This window comes from Micromys minutus, assembly GCF_963924665.1.
Source record: "Micromys minutus genome assembly, chromosome: 23".
Lineage (NCBI taxonomy): Eukaryota > Metazoa > Chordata > Mammalia > Rodentia > Muridae > Micromys > Micromys minutus.
Window position 1 is genome coordinate 4,205,602 of NC_137958.1, and position 13,098 is coordinate 4,218,699.

The 13,098-nt window shown below is 36.8% G+C and overlaps 1 protein-coding gene across 1 annotated transcript in view; it reads right to left on the reverse strand.

Moving 5' to 3' along the window:
• The window catches only part of SMCHD1 (structural maintenance of chromosomes flexible hinge domain containing 1), a 119,108-nt gene that overhangs the window by 18,344 nt on the left and 87,666 nt on the right, over window positions 1-13,098 (reverse strand). Inside the window, exons 31-37 of the mRNA XM_080936447.1 lie at window positions 11,563-11,642; window positions 11,202-11,359; window positions 9,883-9,998; window positions 8,863-8,927; window positions 2,831-2,918; window positions 2,188-2,319; window positions 1,804-1,956 (exon numbers count right to left, since the gene is read on the reverse strand). Coding sequence (XP_080792573.1) covers window positions 1,804-1,956; window positions 2,188-2,319; window positions 2,831-2,918; window positions 8,863-8,927; window positions 9,883-9,998; window positions 11,202-11,359; window positions 11,563-11,642 — 792 coding nt within the window. The remainder of the gene's footprint in view (window positions 1-1,803; window positions 1,957-2,187; window positions 2,320-2,830; window positions 2,919-8,862; window positions 8,928-9,882; window positions 9,999-11,201; window positions 11,360-11,562; window positions 11,643-13,098) is intronic.

Here is a 13,098-nt window from a genome sequence, read left to right on the forward strand (position 1 = left end):
CCTACTCTGAGAGGAGCAGCTCTACTCAGGTACCAGAAGGGCTGTCTTAAAAGAGTTCCTCAAGGTAATGCCAACTCGTTAAACTTTTCCAAATTACAATTGTAGATCTTTATTTATTTATTTATTTATTTATTTATTTATTTATTTATTTTTTACTGTTGGTGGTAGGTCTTTATTTATTATTTTTTTTAACAACTTTATTTTACAAAACAAAGATAAATGTAATTGTAGATCTTTATATAAAAACTACACACTTTTAAATGTTGGCTAACATTTCAGTTAATAAAACAATTTGGTTATTCACTGTCCAATAGATTTGCAAGTCTTTGATTTGTCTATGTAAAGATTTAAGAAACATTTTAAATTATATGTAAGCAGGTGTGTGTGCCTACATGTGGGTAAGTGCACTCGAGTGCACGTTCCAAAAGACAACAGAGGCACTGGATCCTTGGAGTTGGAGTTTAGGTAACTATGACTTGGGAATTGAGCCCACATCCTCTGGAGGACCAATAAAAAGTACTCTTAACTGCTTAGCCATCTCTTTAGTCAAAAACTAAAAAGGAACAATAGTGGAACATTGTGAATACACGTGCTACCAATGTACCATAAATAAACAAATAAGTAAATAAAAAGAAAATAATTTAAAAAGAAAACAAATACTTAAAACTAATACTGTCGGGACCAAAGCTAGGGCCTCACACTTGAGTGCTCTGACAATGAGCTACAACCCCAGCTATTCCAGCTCATTTAAAACTTAATTTGAAAAAGAGTCATGGCTAAGGATGGCTTGAACCTTAATCTGTATCAGACAGACCCAACCCTCTTGCCTTAGCACACTGACATCAGCCAGGGACACAAGCCTATGCCACCAGAAAATTAAGTTAAATTGCAAGTCTGACTAGAATCCCAGGATGCAGGAAGACAAGAAAACATCCCTCTCCCCAAAAGATTACACAGTTTTGGTAGAAACATAAATTAAAAAGAACAATAATGATAAAAGAATTTAAAATATGTGTATTTTATAGCCAAGGACTTCTCTTTCTAGTAATCTGTAGAGTCAATCAGTAAATCAGTACTTACTTATCTATCTACATACCAACTATTCTAAAAATAAACATAGAAGAAAACTAAAACATTTCTGATAAAAACACTTTAGAAAGGAAATAAATCTGTACTAAGGACTGATGAAATAAGTGTAGTCACTTTATTAATGATACAGGCTTTTCTTTAACAAAGAAATATGTCAAAAATAAGCTAAACAAGAAAAAGCTGTATCCTATAATATTAAAAAATTCAATAACATCAAAAACGTATATCCTTCATCCTATAGTGAAAGCACTATTCTGTGCTTGTGTGTGTACTATAACTTCAGGTGCTGTGCTAGTGTGTGCACTGCAACTTCAGACGAGTCGGCAACAGAGGACCAGTCACTGCTATTTCTGTACAGTTAACAATAAAACCATTACTATGGAGGTCTTCTTATAGTACATTTTTAAAACTATTCATTTTAGAAAAATAACAATGATAGACTAACAGTTAAAGTTTTACCCAGCCTGTATGTTACCGCCTGTCTGCGTAATAACAGGAACTTACAACAGAACACTACACAGTAGGCGGAAGCCAGGTCATCCCACCTGGATGACAGCTGAGGAAAGGTGGCTCTGGGTCCATTTGTAATAGAAAACTCAGATATTTCAGCAGATTTTTAAATTTACTGCAGCACACACAAACATCAGAACATCTTCCTAGCTGTATAAAGAGACAGGTGTATTATGGATGCCAGAAAACATTTAAGAAACTTACCGTGATTTCAGCAGAACCATTCACAAAGGGAAACTCAAGTGTCCGGACCTTCCCGATGAAGAGTGGGGTATCAGTGTCCTCCTCGTTAAAGCCTTTAATGGTTGCTACTACAGTGCCAACCAGATCCATTCCGGTGTGATTACCATAATTATCCTTAAAATACACAATGGAAAAGAACTAATTAGCAGAACTGGTTAGAAGACAACTGAGAACATTATAAATCCAAAACAAGACAAATTCTCTATTCGTTGATATCTCAGATAATTACAGATAATTTTTTTCTGTAGGCTTAAACTGAACTCTGAAATAGCCATTCAGAACCTGAATTTCAAAGCAATTACTCTTGTTAAGCTCTGTGGTGTTTGTAGAAGATTTAGACATTACTGTAATGCTGAGGCGTAGGTCTTTGACCAAGGTCCTGTTGGCAATTAAGCGAGCATTGGAAACAGCTGGGGTAGCTGGCTGGACATCAGGAACCAACTTCATAGGCTGATTAGGCAGAACATCAACTATAACCTTAAAAACAAAAGCAACATTTGCATTAATAATTCCCTCCTTTGAGGACTTTACAATTTCAGAGAAAAAGAAAAAAGAACAGCATATACTAAATAAAAAGTTAGCCTAAAAATTTCCATTAATTTCTTAAAAATAATTTATCCTAATTTTTTGAAAATTATAGAAGTTGTGCTTAACCACATTTTATTTGTAATGGATCAGTTATCTATCATTAATCACTGGTTTAAAAATATTAAATAAAAAATTCTGGAAATAAATACTTTATAAAATTTTATTAACTTATTTCCATGTGTTACAATAGTATTTTGATTTTATTACTGTTGCTAATCTCAAGTGGATATTTTATTAAGGTTGATTAGATGGATAAATACACAGGACCCACGGGGGTTGTCAAATGCCTCCCATGACTGGGAAAGTGACTTTTGCATCTAACAATTAATTCACCTTAGAAACAAATACTTCATTTATAAAATGAACAAATACCACGGCACACAGAAGTAAATATGCAAACCTGTTCACTGCTGAGCATGTTAGTTTTATCGATCATAAAGTCAAACTGGATACAGTACGCCCCCACTTTGTTAGGGATGGTTTTCTCCCTAAAACACAAAAGTAAGAGCAATGATTTTTAATGGAGTAAATGAACTCAAAGCATTGATAATTGTTTCCTTTCATAACAAGCAAAGAAATAAGAGAATTACCGACGCTGCACATACTTTCACTCACTTAGTATTTATCTTAGATTTAGTTCTTCTGAGTGGTTTTGCCTCCATGTTTGTATAGACACTGAGTGCACAGAAGTCATCAGAAGGTGTTAGATCCCCTAGAACTCTCGATCTCAGTTAGAGATGGAAGAGTGCCAGGAACCAGACTCATGTCCTCTAAAAGAGCAACAAATACTCTCGACTGAGCCACTGCTCCAAGCCAATACTTTATATGTTTAATTCTAGGACCCTCTTACCTCTGCATTTGTTCACACAAGACTCAGAACTAAGCCTCTAGATACTGCAAAGGTGGAGATGACAGTGACACAGATATGAAAGTAAACACAAGAAAGCATAATTATGCGTCCTTTGGATTTTGCTTCATTTCCATATTATCAATTCCCAACTAACAGTTTTATAATTTCAAAGTTATAGGCCATCTTACTCACCTTCCATATAACTTTCATAAGAGGCATTGTTATTTTCTGACTTTACATAGTCAACATGTTTATTGTGATTTAATTACAAATAAGAAATCCAATGCCTATTAAGAGATACACTTAGTCTATTTGAACCATATTCAACCATAATAAAATGTGAAAGCTACAGCAAAAATTAAGCAGTAGTGCTTCTCAGTAGCAAAAAGAGACCACAAAACAAAACAAAACAACGAGAAAACCCACCTTCCTTGAAACCAGTTATGTTAAAGAATTGCTTACAGATGCTTCCAAGGTAACAGCTAAAGGGTATAATGAAGTGCCACAGGAGCCCGAGGCCTGAGTTTCACTGTAAGACTGCATTTTCCTGGGAGTCAATTCTAAAACACAGGTAAAGCTAAGGCAAATGGATTCCCAAGAGAATGTAATCCATCTCTGCATTATTATCTTCATCGCTGACAAGAGAAGCAAATGTACCTTCTCTGGGCAAGGACTGTTCTTAACCAGCACACATCTCCACAGACACTAACACCTAAAAGCTACATAAAATGACAATATATTTTTAAAAGAAGCACATGAAGAAGCAAAGGAGCAGAGACAAGACTAGGAACATGGAGAACTCTGGTCAGACTTTTGCTATGCAGGCTGATGAATAAGATTTTAAAAACTAACAGAGTACAGGATTTTGGGGATGGGGGAAAACAAAAAAAAAAAAAAAAAACAAACAAAAAAAAAAAACAAAAACAAAAAAAAACCCAAAAAACTAAGAACATAAAGAAAGTGGCACACAACTGTAATCCTAGTCTGCTAGAGACCGAAGCAAGGAAAATCAAGAATTGAAGACAGGATTGGGTATGCTAACCAGAAGCCACAGTGTGAAACAAAGTTGGGACAGGCAGAACAGGAGAGGCAGGGGCACCACACTGCAAGCAAGGGTGTAGACCTGCGGAAGTAGCCTCACAAGGTACCCCAGACACTCCAAAGTAGAAGGGAGACCTAAACAGGGTCAAGTTAGAAGGGACTGCAGGGTGGAACACAGCACTCAGTATACAAAGAAAGCACAGGCTAAATCTGACTGACCTACGGTTTAACAGTTTTCCTCCATTTTCTGAACAAGAGTACAAAGGACAAGACTAAGAGGGAGAGAGGCCACATCATTCCACTAAAAAGAGGACGCTAGACCACCCTCCACTGGAAAGAAAAAAAAGGTTTCTTGAATAAAAGAAAACCAACTCCAGATGTACAAGTCCCAATGAAGACACACAAGTAACATACAACACCAAGACAACAAGCACCCTCTAAAGATGACCAATTCCACAGAAAGGGGTCCTAATGAGGGCGACTGAGAAGACATTCCAGACAGAGGATTCAAGAGTATAATTATAAATACGTTTAAACATCTCAAAGAAGACTTGAATGTATCCCAGAAGAGAGCACACAAAGAGCTGAATGAGTTAAGGAACTCAATTCACTATCTAAAGACAGAATTCAAAACGGAAATGATTCTAGATATGAAAAACTCATGTCAAATAAAAAACCTGATTCAAAGTTCATCAATAGACTGATTGCCTACAGGGCAGAGTGCACAGAGTGCCACATTCACCGCTGCTGTAATCCTAACAGCTAGGAATCCCAACCAGCAGAGATGTCCAACAAATGATCTGTATAGCCAGCAGTGGTGGCACATGCCTTTCATCCCATCCCTCAGGAGGCAGAGGGAGGTGGATCTGAGTCTGAGGACAACCTGCTGTACATTGTCAGATCTAGAACAACTAGAGCTATACAGAGAAACTGTCTCAAAAAAAAAATTACCCAGCTATAAAAAGAATTTATTCAGCTATAAACAATTAATTGTGCTAGAAATGGGTATAGCTGGAAGGTACATTAAAGGTTTTATAAAGACCCAGAGAGATAAATGTTCCACATTATCTCACATGTGGACTGCAGGTCTGAATTTTCAAATCTCTGTGTTTAACTTGGAGTACATATGTATACAAAGAGTAGGAATCTAGAAAGGGGGCACATGGGTAAGGGAAGCCTGTAGGTAGACCACAGTAGAACACATGCGTAATGAATGGTTTCAGTGAGGAAAGGCTATGTGGACAGTAATGAGGGAGGGTAGAGGAAGAGGCAAACAAAACTAAAAACATAAAGAAACCTACTGGCTGTTGTGGTAAAAACTGAATAATGGATCGTCACCTACCACTCAGTTGCTTCTCTGAGCCGCCCCCTCTCAGCTGCACCTCTCCCAGCCAAAAATTTTGTTCACATTCCCCAAAGCCCGGTAAAATCATGACTCAATAATCAATAATTTGTCAAATGTTATCCAACTTTGGTTGAGACATATCTGTTCCTAACAGTCCCCCTTTGGTAGATTCAACAAAGAAATTGAACATCTCTACCTCCAGATGACGTAATACTTTGTGGCTAGGCAGTTTCTGCCCAGTGGCTGCCTATTTCACCTACATACTGATATTGTCCAAAAATGGATATATTGTGCAGAATATATTTTTGTCGAGCCAGAATTATCAGTCCTTCAAGATTTCTGCATTTCAAAGGTCTGTCAGTTGATCCTGGGTCAAAGCTGAAGACTTACTCTCATGAATGTTGCTAACAGGGGACTGGAGTAGTGGAAAATTGTCTCTACAACCTGTCTCAGTGCTGGAAGCTGGGTTAGGCTTCCTATGTTTACAGTATTTGGCCGTTCTCATATTTCTGATGGAATTGAAGACTAATTAGTCTCATACCCTACCCAAGCTAATTAACTTTGAGAAAACAGTCATTTAGATAATTTTCAAATGGCAATAGTTGTGCACAGCCTAAATTTGAAAGAAAAAAAATTTAAATTAAACAGAAAAGGTGATGTGTAGTCAATGCCAAGGCAATACATGATTAGACAGTAGAGAGTAGGGTGGGGACAAAGTTTTTGTAAGGCGGGAGAGAGGAGGAAGGGAGGAGAATCAAGATGGAGCCAGAGAAGGAAGATCTACATCCAGGTGGTCTTAACTGGTGATAGGTAGAAAGGATTATTTCTAAGGGCTTCTATGGGTCAATTTGCCTTATCTAAGTGGGTAGTTTATATCTTTGTCAACTGATTGTAAGCTTACTGTGTGGATGGATTGTGGATTGAGAATTTAACATATAAATCTGATTGATAAATTATTGAGTCATGATTTTACTGGGCTGTGTGAAATGTGAGCAAAGTTTCTGGCTGGGAGAAAGACAGCCAGGAGAGGGTGGCTCATGGATTGCTGGGGCCATTCAGTGGCCTCCTCGGATCCACGCAGACAGGAAACTGGTAGTCACTGATTATTTAATTTTTACCACAACAACTGGCATTCCTCATATGTTCAGATAATTAGCACTTGATCCCAACTGGTGGCACTGGGATTGTTTAAGAGGATCAGCATTATTGGAGGAAATCAGTCACTAGAGGTGGGTTTGGGAGTTTAAATGGCCACGCCACTTCACTCACCCCTATATCTGCCTATATTCTTATTGTTATGAGTTTGCTGCCACCAGGGACTTAACCACCTGGAACCTTACACCCAAATGAACTCTTTGGTTTCCGGCCATGTTATTTAGTCCAAGCAAAATCAAACAAACAAAAAACCCAAAAACTATTTTATAAGGTAATTTTAAATACACACACACACAAGCATGAATATTTTAAAATACCAATTTACATCAAGTACTAAGGAAAAATTATATGTAGATAATCCAAGAAGAGATAGGTAACCAAATATCTTAGTGCCAGGCTAGATTTGGTGGCTTACTCACACCTTCAATCCCAGCATTTGGGAGGCAGAGGCAGATGGATCTTTGTGAGTTGGAGGCCAGCCTGGTCTACAGAGGGAGTTTCCAGACAGCCAGGACTGCACAGAGAAACCCTGCCTCAGAGAGAAAGGAAAATTCCCAGGGCCAGTTCGTGAGATGGTAGCATGAGTTGTTAGCCAGAAACCCTAAAAACAACTCAGGCCTCAGGCTACCATGTTTGCATGGTAAACAGTTTACCAACTGAACTATCTCTCCAGCCGTGAGAAAAAGAGTTTGGTAAGATACCTACCCAAAGAAAATCTTCCCTATTGAGGGTGACATTAAAAAGCCACTATCACCAAAGACACTTAGAAGCCCTAGTGAGTTACCAACCAACAAACAGTTCCTACAGGAAGAGAAATGTCAGGATTTATGGACATCTGACACGAGAAACTAGAAATCCTTCTCTCTGAAGATGTTGCTATGTGACCTTTGCCATAATGATTCACAGTAGTGAGTAAAGTTACACTAAGTTCAGTGGGTCTTCCTATTAGTGAATCATCAAACCAACTGACCATGGGAATTGCCTACATCATAATATAGAATGTTTTTATAATCCAAATATAAAGAATTCTTAAAGATAATTAATGATAAAAGAGAGGCTCAACACATCTGAGTACATAAAAATCTATACCTTCTGTTCAAGAGATCACGGAGAATGCAGACACCAGCCTCACAATGAATAAGATATCTAACAGAAACCATGGTGTTACATAATTATATAGAAAATCTCTTGTGTACTATATGATGCAGCATCTGTCAATTAAAGCTGATTAGCCTGTAGCTGAGGCAGGAAATAGAAGGTGAGACATTCTATAGAGCCAGGGCAGGAGACTGGTTCAGGAATAGGGAAGGACATATGCATGGAAGGTGAGTGGTGGTAACCAGCCACATAACAAAACTTAGAACAGAAAAATGGGATATCAATTTACGAGCTAGTTGGAGAACAGCCAAAGCATATTGTCAAAATGTTTGCATATATATTTTGAATCTGAGTAGTTATTTCAGGAGGTTGGGGTGGGGCCAGGAGGAAAACAGCCCTTTACACGTGACTAACCCTAGAACTAAGGAACCTAAAAGCGGGAATCTTGAAAACTCAAGCCCAGCCTGAGCTGGTTTAGTGCATACAGAGCTCACTGTGGTGACCCACGCCTGCAGCCCCACCACTGTTCATGACTGGCAGGCTGAAGCTTCACTGAGGTCCTGTCTCAACATCACCTGATGCTCACCTCTGGCCTCCAGGAGCACTTGTACATACATTCATACAACACTAAAATGATTAAAGAAACAAGAACTGAGTGCTCTGACACATAAAGAAATTCTTTCCAGAGATTCTTTTAAGTGCTAATGTTAATATATAACAACCACCTTCCTCAAAACCATTTTTATAGAGCAACATTAAAAACAAAACCCCCAAAATCTAAAACAACAAAAGCAAAATAGCAAAAATTCATTTCACCAAATAGCTTCTGAAATGTTGAGAAATAAAGTCAACATTTTTCCCCTTGACCATAAACTCCTTTTCCTTAGATAATGCTGCAAATTCAGTAAACATACATAAAAATATGAAATTATTTAAGCAGTACCTGAAACAGAAGCAGCCATCTTCCTTGTCGTTATCTTTTATTTTATTGCAACTAAAGGTTTCTGCCTACAAAGGGGAACAGAAGGGGGAGAAAACAAATGTTACTAGAGTGTATTCAGGATGAACACGTGCACTGGTGAATGAAGGAACAGACTGCATTTGGATTTATATATTTACAGCACCACAGGACTGCTAGTTCTAAATTAGTAAAAGGTTCACATTCCCAGCTGGTAATCTTTAGTATGTTAAACTAGCTTTCAAAACAGATTATTTAAACGAACCATTAACACTGAAGTGGATCATTAAATCATGTGCTCTAACCAATTCTAGGATTTGGTTTCCACTTTGAGATTTATCTCATACAGTACTTTATGAGAGCCAATGGCTGCAAGTGACTACTGAGTACCTGAAATATGTAGTTAGAAATACTCATTATTGAGCAGTTTGAAAACATCAGGCTAGAAGCATGCCTCACTGTGTAAGACTGCTGTGCAGACATCAGGACTTGAGTTCAAATCCCAGCACTGACAGAAACAACTGGGCACAGAGGTGTCTATTAGACGCCCTAGCATCGGTGGTGTGGAAATTAGAAAATTCCAAGACCTTGTGGGGTGGCTAACGCAGTGAATGAGCTTTTGTTGGTGAGAGAATCTATTTCAGGGAAATAATAGAAAAAAGGCAGACACCTGAACCTCTTCTCCAGCATCTGCATGTGCAAGCACGGCATGCACGGAAGTACACATCTGTACACTTGTATGTATGGAGCACATCCTTATAACATATGTGCAAATAAAAGTTAAATAGTCAAAAAAATGTACAATCTCAATTTTTAAAATACCAAGGACATGTTGAAGAGGTAACTTTTTTTGCCATTTGATTTTTGTTTGTGGTTTTGAAACAGAGTCTCTCTATATTCCTGGATGTTCTGAGATCTGCCTCCCTAGTACTGGAATGGAAGGCAACCTTGATGGCTGACTACATTACACTGTTCTAACTTCTGACCTTGCCTGCTGTTACTCACATTTGCTGGGGGCCTGCTCATGCCGCTTGAGAGCTTCCACATTTTCATGGAAATACGTGTTGGATTAATATTCTTGATGACAGTGCCACCTTCAGAAATCACACTAACCATAAAATCTGTCAAATAAGCATAAAATTTCCTTATTTATTTAATAGTATTCTGGTAAAGAAAGTAAGACTACTCAAAGACTAAAACAAAAACTAATGAAATTATTACTTAACCATCAATCTCCAAAAAGGAAATTGTTAATCACAACAGACAACTTTCTAGGGCTGAGTATGAACATCAAGTTCTCCTACATGAATCTAACAAGATCGTCTTCACGAATAATATTTCTTTGTGGTAGTTTCAGTTTGCCGTTGTGTAAATTAATATAGCATGCAAGTCCAGAATGGCATGACTGTATGTGCTTAGTATCTAAGAATCAGGTCAACTGGTCACAGTATTATAGGCCACATATACTTCTAAAACAAAGCTATTTTACTTTTATGCTTCAACAATGTAAAGTAGCTAAAATATTACAGGTAACAATCCCCATTACATTTACCAGATATATACAACATTTTGTACCTCTCAGACTTAAAAAATAAATAAATAAATAAATAAATAAATAAATAAATAAATAAAGGGTTTTATTTCCCCCAGGTTTAACACAAAAACTATAAAGTATAAAGCCTATGAATATGTATATTATGAATATGTATATTTTAAGTAATAACAGTTACTGCTAAACAATTTAACAATAACCTTTTGGTGTGCTCCTTTCTTTGCACATAGATATTCATCTATCTCTTCTCGAATCAATAAGACTCATAGACAGTTAACTTGAATGAAGGACACACTAATTTCCTATTGTCAGCAACAGCCAGTGTGTTTGATTACTGGTTCATATTCTACATAAGTTTGTATTTATTGAGAACTGTAATATTCATGACTAAAATAAAGAACCTGAGTAGTTGTTCAGTGGATGGTAAATGTTCTGAAATACTTTAACTGTCCTGGTTCCAGTGACTTTAAGAAAAAAGTACAGTATGCGTAACAGAGCTGAGTTATATACCAGGCACCATTTAGTTTTTACTTCTTTGTTTTGTGCCTTTAGACTTTGACTACTAGTTTACATATGAGCTCTTATTGTTACAATTGGAGAACTGCAGAGCATCAGGACGAGGGCAAGGCTCTTCAGTCTTCCGTATTTCTTTATCAGTGAAAGGTAATGATATGCATTTTCTAACATGCTGAACATCAAACACAATTTGTCCTACTAATATTGCTGTGAGGGAAGTTATTGTTACAGGTGTATATAACTCTCCAGTACTCACCAGTGAATATGTCCCCTGCTATAAAAGAGACGTCTTTGTCATATTTAACATTGAGACGAATGGGTTTTTCAGGGTCTGGAAGAATCATTAATTTGATTGTAGGTCCTTCTATAGTACTCTTATTATAGACACCTTTAACTTGCACAGTGTGTTCTCCCCTAATAAAATGAGGGGGAAAGGTTCAAATTACATTGCTTGTAACTAAAGCTTAATATATTTAGAGAAAAATTGTATTCCTACTCTGAATTAAAATTCTTGTTTAACACTAAATTGAAGCATAGTTATTATAATCTTGAGTTCAGAAATTAATAAGAAAAATCAATTTTTATAACACTAATGCTGTAAAAGTTTCACTTCTTACCTTGGAGCAAAAACAGTGAACACCCCCAAATTAGCTCTGCCCTTATCATCTGTTTTATGCTGCTGGTTTGAAGGTAGTAGCTATAAATAAAACAGAATAAAAAGGTCGATTAGAAAATTCTAGAAGCCTATCAAGTTCTTGTCTAGTACCATGTTTCTAAACTTACTTTAAGTTATATGTGCAGATAATCATAAAAATAAAAATTTCAAGTCTAAAATTACTTGAAAACTCATGTAATCAAATGCTGTAAAACTCATTCAAAAAGTTATCAAGTTCTTGTCTAGTACCATGTTTCTAAACTTATTTTAAGTTATATGTGCAGATAATCATAAAAATAAAAATTTCAAGTGTAAAATTACTTGAAAACTCATGTAATCAAATGCTGTAAAACTCATTCAAAAAGTTATCAAGTTGCAATGTTCTATATTAACAGTACTGATGTCAGCTGAATGTCAAATAAAGTCTGTCTATAACAAGAGCACAGAAAAATAGTTATCAACACACACATCTGCAAGTGTGGGAATCACAAACTGTCTTTACCCTTTCCTGTCCTACACTCAGGCACGTGTTTTCGTTTTGAAGTTCAAGTGTGCTTCTTCAATTTCTCCTGTAACATTAACCTTCACGGTGATTGTTAGTGACCTAGTCATGATTAGGAGTTATAGATTTTTCATAGACGCTTCTCTATAATCTAGAGCCATAGCCATATTCTAAAGATGGAAACAATCACTACTGAAGTTTCTTAGAAATAAATACTCAGAGAGTGTCTAAGACACAGCAGCAGAAGACCAGACTCCTAAATTCTAATTCTCATGTCTACCTAAGAGAACACAAAAACAGTTTGCAGGGGTGCAGGCTGATAAGAGGGCAGTGTGATCAGGAAGGGGAAATGAGGAGTGACTGGAAAATCTGTCCTCTATCCTCTTTAATTTACCTCTGGGCCAATTATCAGTCAGTAATCTTGATCCTAATCAGAGATGTTTGGATCACATTTCTTTGACAGCCCTAAAAACTGATTTTCATGACTTTACTAGGGACATAGACCTTGAATATCATATAAAAAATTTTAGTACCTTAACTTTAAAGTACCACATAAACTTTTGAAATCAACTTGTGAGATCTCGGGAAAGGTGGGCTGGGATTCTGTCTGAATTAATTACAGTCTGTCAGTTTATACAATATCAACTGTTCTGTTACATTTATAAAGCACCTGTGGAGTAACACGCTAGACTATCTGACACAATCTCAGGAGCATTCTTGGAACTAACTGCCAACAAGTTAGCTAAAAATTCCCTTCAACCTATTGATGAATTAGAATATAAATAATTAATATATATATTTAAAAAAATAAAACAAAAAAAGGGCTCTTTCGTCTTAACCTTATCTTCTCAAGGTTAACCTTGAGCAAAAAAGGTCACCAACTTATACTAAGAGCCTGAAGTCTCTACTAGATTCTGAACAGCTAGCTCTCCCAACAGACATGGAAACAATTAAGACAATCTATGTGTGTCCCATACTGTACAAGACTGTGCTTAT